The sequence below is a fragment of the Staurois parvus genome, unplaced genomic scaffold (genome assembly GCF_062004578.1).
Source record: "Staurois parvus isolate SC_StPar_1 unplaced genomic scaffold, SC_StPar_1.0 ptg001631l, whole genome shotgun sequence".
Taxonomy (NCBI): Eukaryota; Metazoa; Chordata; class Amphibia; order Anura; family Ranidae; genus Staurois; species Staurois parvus.
Window position 1 is genome coordinate 387501 of NW_028319427.1, and position 24674 is coordinate 412174.

Genomic DNA, 24674 nt, shown 5'->3' on the forward strand with positions numbered 1-24674 from the left:
CAATGCATTCCGGTTGTTTGATCTCAGAAGTACACGCCGGATCAAGTCTACGTAACAAGCGTTCTTGGTCCGGTTGCAAGTGATCAACTAAAGAAAACAATTTTTTAAATTGAAACAATGTATTCCGGTTGCTCGATCTTAGACACACCGAATCAAGTCTAAGTAACAATCCTTCATTCTTGGTCTGGCTACAAATGGTCAACTAAAGGCAACAATGTTTTTAAAACTGGAACAAAGCATTCCGGTTGTTTGATCTCAGAGGTACACACCGAATCAAGTCTACGTAACAAGCGTTCGTTCTTGGTCCGGTTGCAAGTGATCAACTAAAGGCACCAATGTTTTTAAAACCGGAACAAAGCATTCGGTTGTTTGATACACATCGAATCAAGTCTACGTAATATGCTTTTGTTCTTGGTCCAGTTGCAAGTAATCAACTAAAGGCACCAATGTTTTTTAATTGAAACAATGCATTCCGGTTGTTCGATCTCAAAGGTACACACCGAATCAAGTCTACGTAACAAGCGTTCGTTCTTGGTCCGGTTCCCAATGATCAACTAAAACGTTTCATTTTAACTTTCCGGTTGTTTGATCGCAGATATTCACACCCAATCAAGTGACAATAAGCAGGGCAATTGGTGATGGTTCACATCACTGAGAGTCGATCTACTTCACACAATAAACGTGGCCACTATTGACTTCAATTAGCCAATCATCTGCAGATGATATAAGTAAAGAGGAACTTGCTTTTTCACATAAGTGAATGTTGACAGATTCTCAGCTCCTCCTAGTAAATCAGCCCCATTGTGTTTGCAAACACACACACGCACGCACACTAAAACTCTTGAGCAGCGTGCCATGCTGGCCGGTTTGCACTGTGCACAGACCTTGTCAATGTTAATAAATTATTTTTAGCCTAAGAGTCCCAAGATAAGAATTACAGCCTCCGAAGTCTGTGTCTGTACAGTGTATTTAACTCCACAGAGCATTGCTACCCCTTATAGTAAAGCAATTTGTCCGCTGAATTATTTAACACCCATCAATAGGTGATCTATAACCTAAGGCTAGTTGTACGAGTCTGTTAAACGCTTCTGATTTTTTTTAAAACTTCAGAAGCCTATTCGGAACCTTTTTTTTAAATTTTAGATACGTTTTTTGTTAAAACTCTTTAACCCTTTTAGGACCTGAAGGGGGGGGGGGGTTCCCTACCCCAATCTGCGGTGCAAAAAGAGGTCATTGGAACATTTGGGGTTACGACTGTTAATGCAAAGGCTTTTTAATGATTAACTATCAAATGATAAAGAAAGCAATCTTTGGATACTTTTTTTTGGAAGTTTATCAGTTCACAAGGTGAATGGCCCTTGAAGGGTCCGATATGAGTAAGCCTTAGCCAAGAAGTTTGAGCAAAGATACATTGGGTAAAGCTTCTTCCACTCCTTTATAATACATAACGTATCCCCTGACCCCAATAGGTTAGTTTTAGGGCTACAATTCTAGGTAGGGAATAAACATCCAACACTTTCCAGTATCTAAAACATGGGAAAAGCTTTGTATGCTTCCTAGTATTACACATTGTATTCCATGACTTCAATAGCTTTAGGTCCCCAATTCCAATTCAGAATTAAACACCCAATACTTTTCAGTATTTAAAACTTGGGTAAAGCTTCTTACATTCCCTGATATTACACAAAATATCCCATGACCCCAATAGTGTTAGGTCAACAATTCCAATTCAGAATTAAACACCCAATACTATCTCAAACATTGGTAAAGCTTCTTATATTCCCCAATATTACACAATGTATCCCATGGCCCCAATAGCTTTAGGTTCACAATTCCAGTTCAGAATTAAACTCCCAATACTTTTCAGTATCTAAAACATGGGTAAAGCTTCTTACATTTCCCTGATATTACACAATGTATCCCATGGCTCCAATAGCTTTGGGTCCACAATTCCAGTTCAGAATTAAACTCCCAATACTTTTCAGTATCTAAAACATGGGTAAAGCTTCTTACATTTCCCTGATATTACACAATGTATCCCATGACCCCAATAGTTTTAGGTCAACAATTCCAATTCAGAATTAAACACCCAATACTATCTCAAACATGGGTAAAGCTTCTTATATTCCCTGATATTACACAAAATACCTCATGACCCCAATAGCTTTAGGTCCACAGTTCCAATTCAGAATTAAACACCCAATACTTTTCAGTATCTAAAACATGGATAAAGCTTCTTGCATTCCCCAATATTACACAAAATACCCCATGACCCCAATAGTTTTAGGTCAACAATTCCAATTCAGAATTAAACACCCAATACTTTTCGGTATCTAAAACATGGGTACAGCTTCCTACATTCCCTGATATTACACAATGTATTCCATGACCCCAATAGTTTTTGGTCAACAATTCAAATTCAGAATTAAACACCCAATACTTTTCAGTCTCTAAAACATGGGTAAAGCTTCTTACGTTCCCCGATATTACACAATGTATCCCACAACTCCAATGGTTTTAGGTCCACAATTCCAATTCAGAATTAAACACCCAATACTATCTCAAACATGGGTAAAGCTTCTTATATTCCCCAATCCTACACTAGGTATCCCATGACCCCAATGGTTTTTGGTCAACAATTCAAATTCAGAATTAATCACCCAATACTTTTCAGTCTCTAAAACATGGGTAAAGCTTCCTACGTTCCCCGATATTACACAACGTATCCCACGACCCCATTCGTTTTAGGTCAACAATTCCAATTCAGAATAAATCATCCAACACTTTTTAAGTACTTAAAACAAGGGCAACGCTTCTCACGTTCCCCGATCGTACACCATCCACCAGTAATGTATCCCCCGGCCCCAATATATTCGTTTTTTTACGTCTACAATTCTAATTAAGAGTTAAACGTCCGATACTTTTCAGCATCTAAAACATCAAAGTCACTTAGTGAGTCTAACGAGACAATGCAAACAGCAACAATAGCGTGGCAGCCCAGTGCAACGTGAACATCCGACCACCAAAATAAGAGCCGTGATTGGCTGCTGCACTTTGAACGAAGCCTGTAAGACTTAAGAGTCCTTTCTAAATCTTCTGGCAACAAAGCAGGCAAACTTGTCCCCTGCAGATTTTTTTTTCAGAACGCAGAACTTACAAAAAAAATGTAGTCACAGCAAAAACACAAGAAGACACAAAGGACACAAAGGACCTGGACACAAGACAAACATCAAACCACCTCCCACCCCCCCCCCCCCCCTGAGAAGCGAAAATCATCTACCTTCCAGTTTACCCTCCATGGACAGTCCTGCTTAGACAAAGTCCACTTTTGGACCACACATTCCAAGACTGGGCAAAGGAGAAAAGTTTTGTAACTGGAAGGGGTACGGGTCTCTCCCTCTCTGGGTGGGGGGTGAGAAGTCTTTCAAAGAACACGTGTTGCAGGTAAACACAGCGGCGCAGCTCCTCCGCACGTGTCGCTCCCGGCTAAAGAGTTCATCCGGAGTTTTCTTTAGCTCGCTAATCTCTGTCTCTGCCTTGACGTTGTTCTAGGAGAAGGCAGGAGAGAGTTTTTCTTTTTTTTTTGGGGGTCGCCCCCTTTTTGCGGCCCTCGCCCTCCCCTTTCACTCCAAGCCTTAAGCTGCCTCTAAGAAAGTCCAAAGCTTGACTTTCCAAGAATGCAGGTGCAGTTTGGCGCTGTCCATGAAGCAGTGCTGAAACAGAGCACGCCTAAAGCTTTGTTCCACCTCTCTCGCTTGCCCTCAGATGACAACCGTCTGCCTCGCTGAGGGAGGGGCTACTTCTGCCTCCCCCCCCCCTTTTCTCTACCTCCCTCCCTGCCAGATTGCTTGGGAAGCCAGGGTTCTTTTGTCCTTTTGGTGCCTCCGTACCTGCAATGCTGCAAAGCAGGCTTCTCTTTTCTCTCCTTCTCTGCATTATGACAAATCAAGACAGGCAGTTGGGCTGCTAACACACACCAGAAACAAGGAGAGCCTGAAAATAGGCATTCAGGGCTCTGAAGGCAACTGCAGTGGGAAGGGGGGTGTCACACCAGAACTCCCCCACTCATTTTTTTTTTTTTTTTCTTCAATCCTCCTTTTAGCCGTGAGTGCCGGACAGCCCCAGAACCTGCAGCATTTGGACTAATGAGATCTCATTAAATATTAAAGAAGCTTTGATTACAGACAACACAACCCCTTCCATCAGCCTGAGGTCACCAGGAACAGAGGCGCTGCTGCTGCTGCATCACATCTTTGTGCGATTACCACCCCCCCTCCCCTTTGTTTTTTTTTTTTTTTTCATTTCAAGTATTAGGAATCTTTTCAAGGAAAATGCTCTTGCTTGGGAACTTGGGAAAGGCGGACTAGTGTTTAGGGAATGATGCATTGCTACATCTCATTTTAAATGTCAGAAAAGACAAAAGGGGGGGGGGTCCAGCTACAGGGAGCTAGCGGAGATTTCCTCGGTCACCTTTAACCCCTGTTCACTAATATTTGTGTGTAGTGCGCAGCAGATGTGGGGTGCAGCATGCTGGCCGGTGGTGTGGTCGGAGGGGCCTGCGGCTGATACACTTTGCTACCAGCGAGCAGTTGTTGATCTGCAGTGTTATTCAGACCTCCCACACACTGCAGGGGTGAAAATTACCCCTCCCCATCTGTGCTGAACTGAACACAAAGGAGTGCAGCTCCGCTCACTTCTTCTCCTCTACCGCTCTGTGATCAAGAGACGGCCAAAGAGAAATCAGAATACTAATAATACTAATAATAATCATTTCCTCCTCTTTCTTCTTCTTCCCCCTTTTCCTTACTTCCTACTTACCTCTTTATTTTGTTTCTTGCCCTCCCCACTAATAATCAATTTCTTCTTTCTTTCTCTTTCTTTCTTTCTTTCTTTCTCTCTCTTTCTTTCTTTCTTTCTTTCTTTCTTTCTTTCTTTCTTTCTTTCTTTCTTTCTTTCCCTTCCTTGTCTCCTACTTTCCCACTTTATTTACTTTCTTCCCCTCCTCTCTTCTCTTTTTCTTCCCTCTTTCCTTTCATCCCAAATTTCTTACTCTCTTTCCCTACATTTCTCTTTTTTTTCGCCCCTTTTCCTTTTACCCCCAATGTCTTCCTTCCTTTCTATTTTCCTTTCTCCCCTTTCTCCTTTTGTCTCAATTTCCTACCTTTCTTTCTTTCTTTATAATAATACTACTACTACTAATAATAATATTAAATATGTCATTTTTCTTTTTTTTCTTCCTCCTTTTTGTCCTGCTTTCCTTTTTTCCCTCCTCTCTTTTCTTTGTTCCCTCTTTCCTTTTGTTTCCGGTTTCTTTCTTTCTTTCTTTCTTTCTCTCTCTCTCTCTCTCTTTCTTTCTTTCCTTTCCTTGCCTCCTACTTTCCGACTTTATTTACTTTCTTTCACCCCTCTCTTTTCTGTTTTTCTTCCCTCTTTCCTTTCATCCCAAATTTCTTACTCTCTTTCCCTACATTTCTCTTTTTTTTGCCCCTTTTACCCCCAATGTCTTCCTTCCTTTCTATTTTCTCCCCTTTATCCTTTTGTCTCAATTTCCTACTTTTCTTTCTTTCTTTCTTTATAATAATAATACTACTACTACTACTAATAATAATAATATTAAATTTTTTTTTTTCTTCCTCCTTTTTGCCCTGCTTTCCTCTTTTTTTCCTTTTTTCCCTCCTCACTTTTCTTTGTTCCCTCTTTCCTTTTGTTTCCGGTTTCTTTCTTTCTTTCTTTCATAATTTTTATTTTTTATTTTTCTTCTTCCACCTTTACTTTCCACTTTCCTCTTTATTTACTTTCTATCCCTCCTCTTTTCTTTTTTCCCTCCTTCCTTTTGTCCCAATTTCCTACCTTCCTGACCTTCTTTCTGTCTTCTCTCTTTCCTTTACATTCCAGTTTCCCTTCCTTCTTTATTTCTTTAAAAATATTAATAATAATATTTTTTTATTTTTCTACTTCCTCCCTTACTTCCTACTTTCCTCTTCATTTACTTTATTTTCCTCCTTCTCTCTTTTCTTTTTTCCCCTCCTTCCTTTTGTTCCAATTTCCTAGATTCTTGTCTTTCTTTCTTTCTTTCTTTCTCTTTCCTTCTTTCTTTCTTTTTTTCTCTTTCCTTCTTTCCTTCTTTTTTTCTCTTTCCTTCTTTCCTTCTTTTTTTCTCTTTCCTTCTTTCTTTCTTTTTTTCTCTTTCCTTCTTTTTTTCTCTTTCCTTCTTTTTTTCTCTTTCCTTCTTTCTTTCTTTCTTTCTTTCTCTTTTTTCTTCTTATTCCCTTACTTCCTACTTTCCTCTTTATTTTTTCTCTTTTTTCTTCTTATTCCCTTACTTCCTACTTTCCTCTTTATTTTTTCTCTTTCCCTCCTTCATGCTTTTTTTTCTTTCCTCTTTCCTTCTGTAAAACTTTTTCTCTCCCCCCTCTTTTTGTATCACTGGTTCACTTTGCCCCGGTCATCACCTACTACACTTCCGTGCCTTAACTAGAACTCTGACCTCAGTAGATCAGTCTTTGTCCCAGAGAAGCTTGCACTCTAATGTTCTGGCCGCTGTCACGTGCAGAGCCAAACTTGGGTAACTTATTATTATGTTTCTGGAAGGAAACCCGGAGCACTCAGAAGCTTAATCTAGCGTGGGGATAACATACAAACTCCATGCAGACAGTGTCCCTTATCCAGTGCTAGTTGCTATGAAACATTACAGTTCTCATAAAAAGCACCTTGGCTAAAGAAGTTCGAAGTGAAATCGTTATCCAGCCCTCAGCCCTGTTAGCCAGCCAAATAAACCCCATTAAAACCTGATTTGAATATTTCTGAGTCTGCTACCTACATTCCACTGTGCTGTTTAACAGAATGTAGCTTATAATCAATTAAAAGTTAACTGAAGGCAAAACTTTTTCTTTCGTTTGGAATAAAATGGAGAGGTATTAGAGCCCCTGTCAGGTTTTTAGTGCTGTGCCCCCCCCATTAGGGACATTCACCCCATTTGTCCTGTTTACCGTGGTAACTGAAAGTGAAAGAAAATCCTTTGTTTTGAGTTGTCACCACAACAGGAATAGAGGGGAAATCTTCCAGTGGAGACACAAGTTTTGGCGACAACCAGGTGGAAAAAGTGACCACCTTCTAGCAAGTCAACATCACGGTGGACATGTCCGTATAAATTGCCGCGGTGGCAAATTGTATACAGTATGTAGATTTTGGCTGGCAGTACCGCTGCCAAACACCCCCCCATCCGAGTGAATAGAACCATGTCCCGTCTACAATGCAATTGGTCCCCCCCCCCCAAAAAAAAAATAGACACCTAAGGGGCAACATATTGCCTCCAAGCCGCTTGACAACTGGTCAGACAGAAACAATACAGAGCTGTAACAATAAAAAAGTATTGGAGGCCTTAGGCCTTTTTAAGATTCATGGACAAAAAAGGGGGCACTGAAAGGAGTCTCCTCATGTCCATAGTCCCCCTCAACCTCTCATAGTGAGGCACAGTGTTCTCAGGTCCCCTTAGCCTCCACGGTGCTCCCCCAACCTCCCACGGTGCCCCCCAGCCTGCTGCAGAGGCCCCAGTCCTCTATAGAGCCACTAACATCCAACGGGGTGCCCCCAAAATCTCCATCAGTGTTCTCCCCTGCCCCACCACAAACCTCATCCCCTACAGTGCCACCAAGTCTGCCGCAGAGTCCCCAAACCCACTCCACAACCCCCCTTTCCCCACAGAGACACTCAGATGCCGATCTCCCACAGTGTTCCCCAACCTCCTACAGCACCGCCTAGCTTCCTTTAGTGCGCCCATCCTGCTACAGAGCCTCCAGCCCTCTATAGTGCCCCCTACCTCCAACAGTGTCTCATGGTGCCCCTGAAACTTCATCAGTGCCCCCCTCCCCCAGAAACCTCATCCCCTGCCCCTACCAAGTCTGCTGCAGAGTACCCTAACCCTCTCCACAACCCTCTTATCCTCAAAGTGACTCCCAGATCTCTTAAGCTCCCACAGTGCCTTCCAATGTCCCCACACACGGCTAATGTGCAAGGTAAAGTCTACAGGCTTGGAAAAATACGTATGTAAATGGATAGAAAACTGGCTAGAAGATCGTATTCAAAGAGTAGTGGTTGATGGTTCATACTCTGAATGGTCAGGGGTTGTCAGTGGGGTACCCCAAGGTTCAGTGTTGTTAGTGGGGGACCCCAAGGTTCAGTGTTGTTAGTGGGGGACCCCAAGGTTCAGTGCTGTTAGTGTGGGACCCCAAGGTTCAGTGTTGTTAGTGAGGGACCCCAAGGTTCAGTGTTATTAGTGGGGGACCCCAAGGTTCAGTGTTGTTAGTGGGGGACCCCAAGGTTCAGTGTTGTTAGTGGGGGACCCCAAGGTTCAGAGTTGTTAGTGGGGGACCCCAAGGTTCAGTGTTGGGACCCTTACTTTTTAATATATGTATAAACGATATAGGGTCTGGGGTTAAAAATCCCATTTCAGTCTTTGCAGATGACACCAAGCTGTGCCGGGGAATAACGTCCTTACAGGATGTCTCCAACTTACATGCTGACCTCAATGCTCTGTGTAATTGGGGGACTGTGGGGCCAATGAGGTTTAATGTTGATAAATGTAAGGTTCTGCACTTGGGGGCTAAGAATATGCATGCATCATACATACTATGGGGGTACAACTGGGGGAATCAATGGTGGAGAAGGATCTGGGGGGTCAATGGTGGAGAAGGATCTGGGGGGGTCAATGGTGGAGAAGGATCTGGGGGTTCTGGAAGATCATAAGCTTAATAACGGCATGCAATGCCAAGCTACGGGTTCTAAAGCGAGCAAAATCCTCTCTTGTATTAAAAGAGGTATAGACTCCAGAGAGAGAGAGATATCACCCCCCCCGGTACAAATCATTAGTAAGACCTCATCTGGAATATGCAGTTCAGTTTTGGGCACCAATTCACAAAAAGAACTGGAGAAAGTACAGAGAAGGGCAACCAAACTGTTAAGAGGCATGGAGGAGATCAGCTATGAGGAAAGATTAGAGGAACTGAATGTATTCTCTACTGAGAAGAGGAGATTAAGGGGGGATATGATCTCCATGTATAATACATAAGGGGGGATATGATCTCCATGTATAATACATAAGGGGGGATATGATCTCCATGTATAATACATAAGGGGGGATATGATCTCCATGTATAATACACATGGGGGGGGATATGATCTCCATGTATAATACATAAGGGGGGATATGATCTCCATGTATAATACATAAGGGGGGATATGATCTCCATGTATAATACATAAGGGGGGGGATATGATCTCCATGTATAATACATAAAGGGGGGATATGATCTCCATGTATAATACATAAAGGGGGGATATGATCTCCATGTATAATACATAAGGGGGGATATGACCACCATGTATAATACATAAGGGGGGATATGATCTCCATGCATAATACATAAGGGGGGATATGATCTCCATGCATAATACATAAGGGGGGATATGATCTCCATGTATAATACATAAGGGGGGGATATGATCTCCATGTATAATACATAAGGGGGGATATGATCTCCATGTATAATACATAAGGGGGGATATGATCACCATGTATAATACATAAGGGGGGATATGATCTCCATGTATAATACATAAGGGGGATATGATCTCCATGTATAATACATAAGGGGGATATGATCTCCATGTATAATACATAAGGGGGGATATGATCTCCATGTATAATACATAAGGGGGGATATGATCTCCATGTATAATACATAAGGGGGGATATGATCTCCATGTATAATACATAAGGGGGGATATGATCTCCATGTATAATACATAAGGGGGGATATGATCTCCATGTATAATACATAAGGGGGGATATGATCTCCATGTATAATACATAAGGGGGGATATGATCTCCATGTATAAATACATAAGGGGGGATATGATCTCCATGTATAATACATAAGGGGGGGGGATATGATCTCCATGTATAATACATAAGGGGGGATATGATCTCCATGTATAATACATAAGGGGGGGGGATATGATCTCCATGTATAATACATAAGGGGGATATGATCTCCATGTATAATACATAAGGGGGGATATGATCTCCATGTATAATACATAAGGGGGGATATGATCTCCATGTATAATACATCAGTGGTTCATATAGTGAACTCGGTGCAGTTATTCACCCTGAGGTCATCACAGAGGACAAGGGGGCGCTCTTTACGTCTTGAGGAAAATAAATTTAATCTCCAAACACGGAAAGGTTTCTTCACAGTAAGAGCTGTGAAAATGTGGAATAGACTCCCTCCAGAGTTGGTTGTGGCCAGCTCAGTGGATTGCTGTAGGAAAGTCCTGGATTCTTTCTTGGATACACAGAATATAACTGGATATAACATTTATAGGGAAAGTTGATCCAGGGAATATCCAATTGCCTCTCGGGGGATCAGGAAGGAATTGTTTCCCAGCAGGAGCAAATTGGATCGTGCTTTGCTGGGTTTTTTTTGCCTTCTTCTGGATCAACTGTGGGTGTAGGATTATAACTTTTTTTTTTACGGTTTAACTGGATGGACTTTTGTCTTTTTTAAGCCAGACTAACTATGTAATTATAGTGATCACATTGTCCCCCCCCCCCACAGTGCCCCCAACATCCATTAGTGTTGTCCAAGCCTCTCTCAGTGCACCTCAGCCTCCTGCAGAGCTTCCAGCCCTCTATGATGCCCACAACCTCTGACAGTGTCTCACAGTACCCCCCCCCCAACCTCCCACAGTGACCCACAGTGTCCTCAGGTGCCCTTAGCCTCCACAGTGCCCACCAACCTCCCACAGTGCCCCTCTGGCCTCCCTCAGTGCCCCTAGCCTGATAGAGTCTCCAGCCCTCTACAGTGCCCCCAACCTCTGACAGTGTCTCACAGTGCCCCTCAACAACCCATAGTGGCCCACAGTGTACCTAGGGGCTCTTAGCCTCCACAGTGCCCCCCCCCAACCTCTCACAGTGTGCCCCTGGCCTCTCTCAGTGCCCCCCAGCTGCTGCAGAGCCTCCAGCCCTCTATAGTGCCCCCAACCTCTGACAGCGTCTCACAGTACCCCCCAACCTCCCTCAGTGCCGCCCCCAGTGTACTTAAGAGCCTCTAGCCCTCTATAGTGCCTCCAACCTCTGACAGTGTCGCACAGTGCCCCCCAACAACCCATAGTGATCCACAGTGTACCCAGGCTCTTTTAGCCTCCACAGTTCCCAGCAGCCTCCCACAGTGACCCCCCCGGCCTCCCTGAAGTGTCCCCCAGCTTGCCTGAGAGCCTCCAACCCTCTATAGTGCCTCCAACCTCTGACAGTGTCTCACAGTGTCCCCCAACAACCCATAGTGACCCACAGTGTACCCAGGAGCTCTTAGCCTCTACAGTTCCAAGCAGCCTCCCACAGTGACCCCCCCGGCCTCCCTGAAGTTTCCCCCAGCTTGCTTAAGAGCCTCCAGCCCTCTATAGTGCCTCCAACATCTGAGAGTGTCTCACAGTGCCCCCCAACAACCCATAGTGACCCACAGTGTACCCAGGTGCTCTTAGCCTCTACAGTGCCCACCAACCTCCCACAGTGTGCCCCTGGCCTCTCTCAGTGTCCCCCAGCTTGCTTGAGAGCCTCCAGCCCTCTATAGTGCCCCCAACCTCTGTCAGTGTCTCACAGTGCCCCCCAACAACCCGTAGTAATCCACAATGTACCCAGGAGCTCTTAGCCTCTACAGTGCCCACCAACCTCCCACAGTGTGCCCCTGGCCTCTCTCAGTGTCCCCCAGCTTGCTTGAGAGCCTCCAGCCCTCTATAGTGCCCCCAACCTCTGTCAGTGTCTCACAGTGCCCCCCAACAACCCGTAGTGACCCACAATGTACCCAGGAGCTCTTAGCCTCTACAGTGCCCACCAACCTCCCACAGTGTGCCCCTGGCCTCTCTCAGTGCCACCCAGCTGCTGCAGAGCCTCCAGCCCTCTATAGTGCCCCCAACCTCTGACAGTGTCTCACAGTACCCCCCAACCTCTCATAGTGACCCATAGTGTCCCCAGGCGCTCTTAGCCTCCACTGTGCCCACCAACCTCCCACAGTGCCCCTCTGGCCTCCCTCAGTGCTGCCCCCCAGCGTGCTTCAGAGCCTCCAGCCCTCTAAAGTGCCTCCAACCTCTGACAGTCTCACAGTGCTCCCCAACAACCCATAGTGACCCACAATGTACCCAGGAGCTCTTAGCCTTTACAGTGCCCACCAACCTCTCACAGTGCCCCCCTCCGGCCTCCCCCAGTGTCCCCCAGCTTGCTTGAGAGCCTCCAGCCCTCTATAGTGCCGACAACCTCTGTCAGTGTCTCACGGTGCCCCCCAACAACCCATAGTGACCCACAATGTACCCAGGAACTATTAGCCTCTACAGTGCCCACCAGCCTCCTTCAGTGCCCCCCAGCTTACTGCAGAACCTCCAGCCCTCTATAGTGCCGCCAACCTTTGGCAGTGTCTGACAGCCCCCCCAACCTCCCACAGTGTCCCCAGGTGCTCTTAGCCTCCACAGTGCCCACCAACCTCCCACAGTGCCCCCCTGGCCTCCCTCCGTGCCCCCTAGCTTGCTGCAGAGCCTCCAACCCTCCATAGCGTTCCCAACCCCCTCCAGAAACATCATCCCCTAGCAAACCACCGAGTCAGCTGCTGAGTCCCCTAAACCTTCCTCCACCCCATAGTGACATGCAGCCCCATCCAGAGTTGCAGAGTTTTGCATTCCCATCCTGCACTGCTTGGACCTGGAAGGTTTTGGAAGAATTTACTGGGCTCTGGTCCTCGAAAGAACCCCTGATCACCTGATATACCTGATATAGTGCCTAGGCAGCGAGCACAGCTCAGCCGGGAGTATTAGTTGACGAGTTATTTTTTCCATCTCTGATCCTGCCATGACATGACGCGGCGGCGGCGGCGGCTGAGAAGTAACAGACAACGTGAATTGTGGAAACTATGTAAGTGATAGAGACAGGAGGAGCTGATGGGAATGTCGCAGCTGTAATATATTTAGAACACCCTGGACTGATAATAGTACGACAGGCGTCAGTGTCAGGGCAGGCAGACTTGTCTACATGTAGCTGGTAAACGAAACACTTTCACCGCGCTGCGTCTTCTTATATCTTTTCACTTTGCTTAAAGCTGAACGCCGGGCAAAAAACCCCCCAAAAAAACAAAAAAAAATTATTTTTAACATATTTTCCCAATAGCCACAAAGGATATAAATCCGCTTTATGCGCACCAAATGACTTTGCAAACCCAGATATTGCCTTGCAAAAGTAGCAGTGACATCACTGTACATATAGCTTGTGTAGAGAGCAGAGCTGTGGGAGGGGCCAGGAGGAGGCGGAGACAAGACCAGTCCCCCTGCACAAGGAGAGAGGGCAGCAGTGAGAGGTCTTTATTCCAGGAAGTCTCACACTGGATGACTGCACAGATCTGGAAGAAATACACAAAGCTCTTCTTCAGGCTTAGATCCCTCCTTTATGTACGATCTATGCCTGAAGAAAGAGCGCGCCGGTTCCTAGAGGTCCCTGCGCATGCTCAGAAACGCGTCGCATCCTGATGACGTCAGACGCCTATACCTTCAGCTCCAGACATCCCGTATGGAAGGAAAATATATTTGAAACATATTTTTAAAATATTCTTCCCAAATATATCGACATATATTTGAAATGTTACAATTTTGTTTGTATTCTATTATCTATCTATCTATCTATCAATATCTATCTATCAATATCTATCTATCAATATCTATCTATCTATCTCTCTATCTATTATCTATCTATTATCTATCTATCTATCTATCTATCTATCTATCTATCTATCTATCTATCTATCTATCTATCTATCTATCTATCTATCAATATCTATCTATCTATTATCTATCTATCTATCTATCTATCTATCTATCTATCTATCTATCTATTATCTATCTATCTATCTATCTATCTATCTATCTATTATCTATCTATCTATTATCTATCTATCTATCTATCTATCTATCTATCTATCTATCTATTATCTATCTATTATCTATTATCTATTATCTATCTATCTATCTATCTATTATCTATCTATCTATCTATCTATTATCTATCTATCTATCTATCTATTATCTATCTATCTATCTATCTATCTATCTATCTATCTATCTATTATCTATCTATCTATCTATCTATTATCTATCTATCTATCTATCTATCTATCTATCTATTATCTATCTATCTATCTATCTATCTATTATCTATCTATCTATCTATCTATTATCTATCTATCTATCTATCTATCTATCTATATATATACTGTGTTTTCATTACAAAATATATGCCGAATATTTTTAAAAATACAAATTTACATTTTTGGAATGCATTTACTTTTTTATGTGCTAAAAAAAATCTGTGATGATTTTTAGGTGACAGATTCTCTTTAATGAGACATGCAGGGGACTAAAAGACCCCCAATGTCTCCTCTGGGCTCCACTGGATGTATTGCAGTGCAGATCGCACTGCGATACATTCCTCCCCGGCTATTCTAGTTGGGGAAGTGACAGCGGCAGGGGTGGACTGACCATTCGGGTACTCGGCCACTGCCTGAGGGCCCAGGGTCAGTAGGGGGCCCAGTAAGATGCCCCTGGTACCTTTTGTAGGCTTTTTTTGGGTGTGGTTTGAGTGTGGGCGAGGACACAGGGCCCCATGATCCCCTATTGCCCGGGGGCCCCATGAGTTATCAGTCCGCCCCTGGACAGCGGTGACCCGGAAGTGACGCCATACACGTCGCCTTCTGCTTCACAGCTCTCCTCTCTCTCCTCGACACCCTCCATGTCAGCCCCAGGCCTGCAGATAGGCAAGCAAAGCCCAGAATACATGGCGGGAGCACGTGTGCGTGGGGTGGGGGGCACTGTTACCGGGGGCTGTTTAAGCAATCCGCCTGACTGCTTCCACCTGAGTCTGCCTGTTAGTTTTCCCACACAATCCAGGTGGCTACAGCGGTATTAAACCAAAAAATGTCATATATTTTATCATTAGATGTGGTGGCTGCATTAGTTTTCTATTTTTATCCCGATCATGTAAATCCTGGTGTCTGAGCAGTTCTTGGCTGTGTTTATAAATGTCTGACACAGATCAGCCCCTGCGGCAGCTTGCAATGTGCTACAAATTTACAATCAGGGGCGGACCGACCATTTGGAAACTCGGGCGCTGCCCGAGGGCCCGGGGTCAGTAGGGGGCCCCATGAGATGCCCCTGGTACCTTTTTCATAGGCTTTTTTGAGTTTGGGCAAGGACACAGGGGCCCCATGATCCCCTATTGCCCGGGGGCCCCATGAGTGTCAGTCCGCCCCTGGTTACAATGTACAGTCTAAGTGATCCATGAACCATGAGACTGAGAACTCAACATCCCCCGCAGAGCATTGCAAGTGTTCATTTCTAACTCTCATCCTTGAGCAACCCCCTTATCTTATCTGTTACGCCCTAAATATAGCCAATCACAGGCTGATATGGGATGTATGTACATAGCGTGTTGTAGGAGAGGTTATGGTCTTTGCAGGTGAACGAGAACATATGTAAGCTGTGACACACGTGAAGGATTGCTGGTATCGGGCCAAAAATAAAAATATTCATTTTCACAAAGTCTGATCTTTCTGTCCGATGTCACTCTGGTGTACTGAAGTAGAATGACAAGCATTTCATACGTGACAAAGATATTAAAGTGTTCCTAAACCCACAGCAGTACAATCAGTCTGTAGATGCAGCAAAGCATGCTGGTTATACTCACTGTGGAACCTAAGGGGTTAATCCTCTGCATTGTGTAAAAACGGTGTTTGATCCTGACTTCTCTGATCCTCTCCTTCTTCCAGTGCCCCCCTCTTATCTCCTGATAAGACATATCGTGTGAGGTCACTCTGCACATGCTCAGTTTGGCCTGTATTGCTAGAGAGCTTTTTTTTTTCCTTGGGAGAGTGCATGTGACAAGCACAGGGCCAACTAGTACTGTCCAGACAGAGGTCAAGGGTTCTGCATCCTCCTAGAGCAGAGTGAAAACTCCTACAAGCTTTAACCAGTGCTCTGCTGGACACTGATAGAAGTCACAAGACTGCTATATACTGCTGATGAGAAAAGGAATTTAGCAGTTTATATTTACTAAAATAATTGCATTTCCATGTTCTGTGTACTGTGGGAGACCAAATATAGTGAGTGCAGGGACTGGGGAGAGCGGATATAGTGAATGCGGGGTCCGGGGAGAGCGGATATAGTGAATGCGGGGTCCGGGGAGACCAGATATAGTGAATGCAGGGTCCGGGGAGAGCGCATATAGTGAATGCGGGGTCCGGGGAGAGCGGATATAGTGAATGCGGGGTCCGGGGAGAGCAGATATAGTGAATGCAGGGTCCAGGGAGAGCGGATATAGTGAATGCAGGGTCCAGGGAGACCGGATATAGTGAATGCAGGGTCCGCGGAGAGCAGATATAGTGAATGCAGGGTCCGGGGAGAGCGGATATAGTGAATGCAGGGTCCTGGGAGACCGGATATAGTGAATGCAGGGTCCGGGGGGAGCGGATATAGTGAATGCAGGGTCCGGGGAGAGCGGATATAGTGAATGCGGGGTCTGGAGAGAGCGGATATAGTGAACGCAGGGTCCGGGGAGAGCGGATATAGTGAGTTCAGGGACTGGGGAGAGCGGATATAGTGAATGCGGGGTCCGGGGAGAGCGGATATAGTGAATGCAGGGTCCGGGGAGAGCGGATATAGTGAATGCAGGGTCCAGGGAGACCGGATATAGTGAATGCAGGGTCCGCGGAGAGCAGATATAGTGAATGCAGGGTCCGGGGAGAGCGGATATAGTGAATGCGGGGTCTGGGGAGAGCGGATATAGTGAATGCGGGGTCCGGAGAGAGCGGATATAGTGAACGCAGGGTCCGGGGAGAGTGGATATAGTGAATGCAGGGTCCAGCGAGACCAGATATAGTGAATGCGGGGTCCGGGGAGAGCGGATATAGTGAATGCGGGATCTGGGGAGAGCGGTTATAGTGAATGCAGGGTCCGGGGAGACCAGATATAGTGAATGCAGGGTCCGGGGAGACCACATATAGTGAATGCAGGGTCCGGGGAGACCAGATATAGTGAATGCAGGGTCCAGGGAGACCACATATAGTGAATGCGGGGTCCGGGGTTTAGGAACACCTTAAGTTTATGCAAAAAGTCCATATGTTCAGTGTTGACCCTTCATTTTTCAAGACCTCTGCAATTCCCCCTGACGTGCTGCCAATCAACTCCTGGGCCACATCCTGACTGATAGCAGCCCATTCTTGCATAATCAATGCTTGGAGTTTGTCAGAATTTGTGAGGTTTTTTTTTTGTTCAGCCACCTCTTGAGGATTGACCACAAGTTCTCAATGGGATTAAAGTCTGGGGAGTTTCCTGGCCATGGACCCAACATTTCGATGTTTGGTTCCCCAAGCCACTTAGGTCACCACATTTGCCTGATGGCAAGGTGCTCCATCATGGTGGAGAAGGCATTGTTCCTCACCAAACTGTTCTTGGATGGTTGGGAGTTGCGCTCGGAGGATGTTTTTGGACACTTCTTTCTTCATGGTTGTGTTCTTAGGCAGAGTTGTGAGTGAGCCCACTCCCTTGGCTGAGAAGCGACCCCACACATGAATGGTCTCAGGATGCTTTACTGTTGGCATGACACAGGACTGATGGTAGCGCTCACCTTTTCTTCTCCAGACAAGGTTTTTTCCAGATGCCCCAAACAATCGGAAAGGGGATTTATCAGAGAAAATGACTTTACCTCAGTCCTCAGCAGTTGCAGAATATCAGTCCTTCCCTGATGTTTTTCTTGAAGAGAAGTGGCTTCTTTGCTGTCCTTCTTGACACCAAGCCATCCTCCAAAAGTCTTCATCTCACCATGTATGCAGATGCCCTCACACTTGCCTATTGCCATTCCTGAGCAAACTCTGCACTGGTGGTGCCCAGATCCCGCAGCTGAATCAACTTTAGGAGATGGTCCTGGGGCTTGTTGGACTTTCTTGGGCGCCTTGAAGCCTTCTTCACAACCTCTCTTCTTCAAGTTCTTGATGATCTCATAAATGGTTGATTTAGATGCAATTTTGATAGCAGCAATATCCTTGCTGTGAATCCCTTTTTGTGCAAAGCAATGATGACTGTATGTGTTTCCTTTCAGGTAACCAGGGTTAACAGAGGAAGAACAATGATTTCAAGCACCACCCTCCTTTAAAAGCTTCCAGTCTGTTATTCTAACTCAGTCAGCATGACAGATTGACCTCCAGCTGTGGGGGTGATGTGAAGAGGGCAGAGCATACTACTGTGTGTGCGGGTATTTGTGATATAAGGGGGGCAGTTCTTTGAGGTGGTGATGTGAAGCGGGGCAGTGCTGGGTCGGTGGTGATGTAAAGGGGGGAGGGTGATGTGAGGAGTCAGTGCTGTGGGGGGATGTGAATGGGGAGCAGGTGATGTGAGGGGGGGGCAATGCTACGGGGGTAATATGAAGGGGGGCAGTGCTGTGGGGGGCGATGTGAGGAAGGCAAAGCACACTACTGTATGTGTATCTCTGTGTGTGTGCGTGTGTGAGGAGGGATTGTGATATGGGGGGGGGCAGTACTCCGGGGGGGGGGGGGTGATGTGAAGGGGGGAAGTGCTGTGTGTGTGTGGAGGGGGTGATGTAAAGGGGAGTGGGTGATGTGAGGGGGCAGTGCTGTGGAGGGGATGTGTAGGGAGGCAGGTGATGTGAAGGGGCAGTGCTGTGAGGGGGTGGGTGATATAAGGGGGGCAGTGCTCTGGGGAGGGGGGTGATGTGGATGTGAAGGGGGGAAGTGCTGTGTGTGTGTGGAGGGGGTGATGTAAAGGGCAGCGGGTGATGTGAGGGGGGCAGTGCTGTGGGCGAGGTATGTAGGGGGGCAGGTGATGTGAAGGGGGCAGTGCTGTGGGGGGGTGAATGATATAAGGGGAGTAGTGCTGTGGGGGTGATGTGAAGAGGGCAGAGCACACTACTCTGTGTGGGAGGGGAGGGGGGTATTTGTGTTATGAGAGGGGGGGGTGTGAAGGGGGGCAGTGCTGTGGGGGGGGTGATGTGAAGTGGGGCAGTGCTGTGGGGAGTGATGTGAAGAGGGCAGAGCACACTACTGTGTGTGTTTGTGGGGGGGGAGGGCAGTGCTCTGGGGGGGGAGTGATTTAAAGGGGGCAGTGCTGTGGGGGGGGGGGGGTGATGTGAAGGGGGGCAGTGCTGTGGGGGGGAAATTATGTGAAGGGGGGCAATGCTGTTGGGTGGAGGTGATGTGAAGGGAGGCAGTGCAATGGGGGGGTGATGTGAAAGGAGTCTGAGAACAATACTGTGAAGGGAACACTGTGATGTAAAGTAGGGGGCTGTGATGTGTGTGTGTTTGTGGGGGGGGGGGATGTGAAGCGGGGGACTGTGATGTGCGGGGGACACTGATGTAAGAACAGGATCATGATATAAAGGGGGGGCTGTGATGTGAAGGATCTGCCTCTTCGCACAAACATGCCATTCAGACCTCCGCTGGAAGAACATTTTACCGGCAGGACCTCCATAAATTTTAATTCAGTTCCTCTGCTCTCCAATATGAAGGAGACTTCAACAAGCACAGGGGTGTCACGGCTGGGAACGCCGCGCACTCCCACCTTCAAAGGGAAACAAACTTTCTGCAAACTAATGTTACTTGCCGCGCCGCATGACAACATTCAGGGCTATACTGATATAATTTAGTGGAAAAAAAGAAATCAATAATTTCCCCCCAAATCAAGTTCAGCCCGACCTTCATCAAGACTCATTAAACTTCACCAAATCTGACCCTATCCATGCCGAAAGCTGCTTCTCGATTCTCTCTATGAAAAGGAAAAGAGTTCTATAAAACACAACATATTTAGTAACCACAGATTACAGTTAAGGTCGGGGTGAATAATGTTGTGGCCCCATGGGCCCCTTCCCACCCCCATTTTTTTTTTTACTTTTGAAGTTGATAGTCTAGCATGCTTTGATATTAAATGGTTAAGTAATAGCAATGTGTTTGCAGTGGGCCTGTTTGCTGGGTCTCCTCCTTTGTTTTACAGGGATTCGCTACGCGGGGCTTGTTGCTGGGGTGAGGAGGAATTTGCCGGCTGGAGTTGCTGGGCAAGAAGCATGCAGGGTACTTGCTGGATTGGCGTCTGGACTTTCGGTAGGAGATCTGTCAGCCAATTACATTGTGCCTGTCCCTTTATCGTCACCTGTCGCCTCGGAACCTCAGCAGAATCCTTCGCTGGTGACCGGTCAGCCCACCTGTATTATCATTGACCAGTCCGGGGGGTTAGGTCACTGGCGTGCTGGGTGGAGAGAACTTTGGATGTTTCTTAATGCCGGACATTACTTTTCAGGTAAGGACTGTCTGAGATTTTCCAAGACTGAGCAGGTTCATGGTTAAAGGGTAAGTTCACCTTTTCAGAGAAAATAAAAAGGCAAACTAACTTCAATTAGCCCGGTCTTCCCTCTGGACCCTACTGCACATAGCCGCCATGATGCCCCATGCTGCCAATATAAATATATTTTGAAATATATTGAATATGGCCAAAATTGTAGCATTTCAAATACAGTTGTGTTCAAAATAATAGCAGTCAGACATCACTAACTGGATCAGTCACTGTTTTTGGTAGAAATGATATTTCTACATGGCAAATAATTTCCTAGCAGGTGTAGTAGAGTAATAGAAACCCAACAGACCCAACAGTCATGACATGCATGCTGCTGATTCTGTGTCATTGAATCACTCATTGAAAGGGGCGTTTTCAAAATAATAGCAGTGTGGAGTTCTGTTAGTGAGGTCATTCATTCTTTGAAAAACAGGTGGCAATGATTGCCCTTATTTAGGGAAGGAAGGCAGCAAATGTTGTCCATGCTGGTTACAGTGCATTTCTCTCTGAAATTCTGAGGACAATGGGTCGTTCCAGACATTGTTCAGAAGAACAGCGTACCTTGATTAAAAAGTTGATTGGAGAGGGGAAAACATATAAAGAAGTGCAGAAAATGATCGGCTGCTCAGCTAAAATGATCACAAATGCTTTAAAATGGCAACCAAAACCTGAAAGACGTGGAAGAAAGCGAAAAACTACCATTGGAATGGATAGAAGAATAGCCAAAATGGCGCGGACTCAGCCAACAATCAGCTCCAGGAAGATGAAAGAAGGTGTGACGTTCCCTGTGAGGACTGTTACAATTAGAAGACGCCGATGTGAAGCCAAGCTATCTGCAAGAAGTCCCCGCAAAGTCCCACTGTTGGGAAAAAGACGTGCTGAAGAGGTTACAATTTGCCAAAGAGCACATTGACCGGCCTAAAGAGAAATGGCGCAACATTTTGTGGACTGATGAAAGTAAGATTGTTCTTTTTGGGTCTAGTGGGTGGAGACAGTTTGTCAGACGACCCCCAAACACTGAATTCAAGCCACAGTACACTGTGAAGACCGTGAAGCATGGTGGTGCAAGCATCATGATATGGGGATGTTTCTCATACTACGGTGTTGGGCCTATTTATCACATACCAGGGATCATGGATCAGTTTGAATCCATCAGAATACTTGAAGAGGTCATGCTGCCTTATGCTGAAGAGGAAATGCCCTTGAAATGGGTGTTCCAACAAGACAACGACCCCAAACACACCAGTAAACGTGCAACATCTTGGTTCCAGACCAACAAGATGGACGTTATGGAGTGGCCAGCCCAATCCCCGGATCTTCGTCCAATAGAAAACTTGTGGGGTGACATCAAAAATGCCGTTTCTGAGGCAAAACCAAGAAATAGAGAAGAACTGTGGAATGTGGTCCAATCATCCTGGGCTGGAATACCTGATCACAGGGGCCAGAAGTTGGGTGACTCCATGAAACACAGATGTACAGCAGTTCTCAGAAACAGTGCGACTACAACCAAATATTCATGAAGTCATTCAAAGGAAAGCAAAATCTTCAAACATTTCTCAGTTTATGTAGTGAATGTTTGAATTTGTAAAGAAGAATACAAACACTGCGATTTTTTTGAACCGTCTAATATTCACTTTTCTTCCATTTGTTTAGAGGAACAACACAAATTTGATGTATTTTTCTTCATGTTGTGATTTGGAATAGAATGTGTCGTGTTCCCAATGCATTTGTGTGGATGGAAATAAAAGCTATTAGAAGGATTTTCAGCTTTATTCACTTTTTTCAACACACTGCTATTATTTTGAACACAACTGTATATAGCAATATATTTCAAATATATTTTTCTTCCACATGGGTACCTTTAATTTCAGGAAGGGCCTATCTCAGGATTATCATTGACCATTCCAGGGGGTTAGGTCACCGGCGTGCTTGGTGGAGAGAACTTTGGATGTTTCCTAATTCCGGACATTCCTTTTCAGGTAAGGACTGCCTGTGTTTTCCAAGACTGAGCAGGTTCATAGTTAAAGGGTAAGTTCACCTTTTCAGAGAAAATAAAAAGGCAAACTAACTTCAATCAGCCCGGTCTTCCCTCTGGACCCTACTGCACATAGCCGCCATGATGCCCCATGCTGCCAATATAAATATATTTTGAAATATATGGTCAAAATTGTAGCATTTTCAAATATATGGCAATATAATGTATTTGGGAAGAATATTTTTAAAATATATTTGAAATATATTTATATATTTGAAATATATTTATATATATATTTCAAATATATATTTTTAAAATATATTTCAAATATATTTTTCTTCCATATGGGTACCTTTAATATCAAGAAGGGCCTATCTCAGGATTATCACTGACCAGTCCGGGGGGTTAGGTCACTGGCGTGCTGGATGGAGAGAACTTTGGATGTTTCTTAATGCCGGGCATTACTTTTCAGGTAAGGATTGTCTGAGATTTTCCAAGACTGAGCAGGTTCATGGTTAAAGGGTAAGTTCACCTTTTCAGAGAAAATAAAAAGGCAAACCAACTTCAATTAGCCCGGTCTTCCCTCTGGACCCTACTGCACATAGCCGCCATGATGCCCCATGCTGCCAATATAAATATATTTTGAAATATATTGCCAAAATTGTAGAATTTCAAATATATGGCAATATATTTGGGAAGAATATTTTTAAAATATATTTGAAATATATTTATATATTTTAAATATATTTATATATATATATTTCAAATATATATTTTTTAAAAATATATTTCAAATATATTTTTCTTCCATATGGGTACCTTTAATATCAGGAAGGGCCTATCTCAGGATCTACGGACTAGTAAAAGGTAATATTCTGCAATGAAACGACTAAAATCTTTGCAGTAAACAAAACTGCTCCTGTTTTTTTTTTTTTTTTTTTTTACTTTGACCAAAGTTGAGTTGCACTTTAAAACCACATAAGACAGCAAGCTAGCAGAGAGATATTGTTAAAGATAAAATGGTTATTTTTAAAATTAATCTCAATTCTCCATGGCATCTCCAGCAGAAAATGACTTAAGTGCTTAACTTGAACATATTAATCCTTTCCCATAACAGATGGACGTACTGGACTTATATGTCAATGGTTGATAATGACTTGTCTCAGTAAAGTCAGCAGTAATTGTCGTAACAATAACTTGTAGATATGAATCAATAAATATAGCTATGGGTTATGGCTTACAGTCCGATTGCGGGAATCCATCAAAGGCGCTGTTTGTGTACCTCATGCAGCAAACATCCTGGAGCATCAAATGCAGTTGGAAAGATTAAGTCGATTAACCAACAACCATCAAGAAACAATTCAGGGCTCACAAAACTGAAAAGAATATATCACAAATACAGCGTGTAGCTAAAATTTTCCAAGGCTAATGCCTGAGAAAACCAACCATCTCGAAACTGGTTTCCAATTATCATTTAACCTTCAGTACCACCTCTACAATCAGATATCTACAGGCCCAAACTAAGTGGTCTTTTCCACCACTCCAACTCACAGACAAAAACTGGTCAGAACCTGAGGACACACATAAGGACCGTAGGTGTCCAGGGGTTCCTTAACCACTTCAAGTCCGAACACTTTCACCCCCTTCCTGTCCAGGCCCAATTTTCAGTTATATAGTTACTTCTCCAGTGGCCTATGTCTCCTGTTTTGCTCCACTGAAGAACTACAGTAGGGAAGAGCTTTAGGTTCAGCCTGCACCCATGTTTGGACTCAACCTTGGACAATTGGATAAATGCTTGGACCTTTACCCACCTCTATGATTTTCTCTAGGGACAGGATAATAGAGTTGAAATTATTCCATTATGTCCACTATGTCAGTGCCGTAATCTATAAAATGTGCCTATGCTCCTTCTCGGCCTCAGCTTTCATTTCCATTAAAATCTGAGGACCAGGAGTTGCAGCTATTCATACATTCGCTCTTCTGGAACCAGGTTTCTGAGCTCACCCTATATATGACTTGCTGTACCTTGATTTCTGAATGCGGTTATCATGACATTATTCCATTTTTCTAGATCAGCCATTCTCAACCAGGGTTTTTTATGGAGTTCCTCTGTAGGTGTCCAGGGGTTCCTTAACCACTTCAAGTTCGGACACTTTCACCCCCTTCCTGTCCAGGCCAGTTTTCAGTTATATAATTACCGCTCCAGTGGTCTATGTCTCCTGTTTTTCAGATTTGTGTTGTCTTTTTTTTTTTGGTGTGTAAAGATTGTTCCTAC

The 24674-nt window shown here is 44.8% G+C and overlaps 1 protein-coding gene across 9 annotated transcripts in view; it reads right to left on the bottom strand.

The window, feature by feature from the left end:
* CAMTA1 (calmodulin binding transcription activator 1) overlaps positions 1 to 24674 on the bottom strand; it is a 249155-nt gene that overhangs the window by 179893 nt on the left and 44588 nt on the right. Inside the window, exon 1 of one of the 9 annotated variants that reach the window (XM_089663134.1) lies at positions 3891 to 4241. The exons of 7 other annotated variants lie outside the window; for them this stretch is intronic. In XM_089663134.1, coding sequence (XP_089519260.1) covers positions 3891 to 3936 — 46 coding nt within the window. In that variant the 5' untranslated portion in view covers positions 3937 to 4241. Of the gene's footprint in view, positions 1 to 3280; positions 3806 to 3890; positions 4242 to 24674 lie in introns of those variants that run through there. One more of the 9 variants, XM_089663135.1, reaches the window with a different exon arrangement.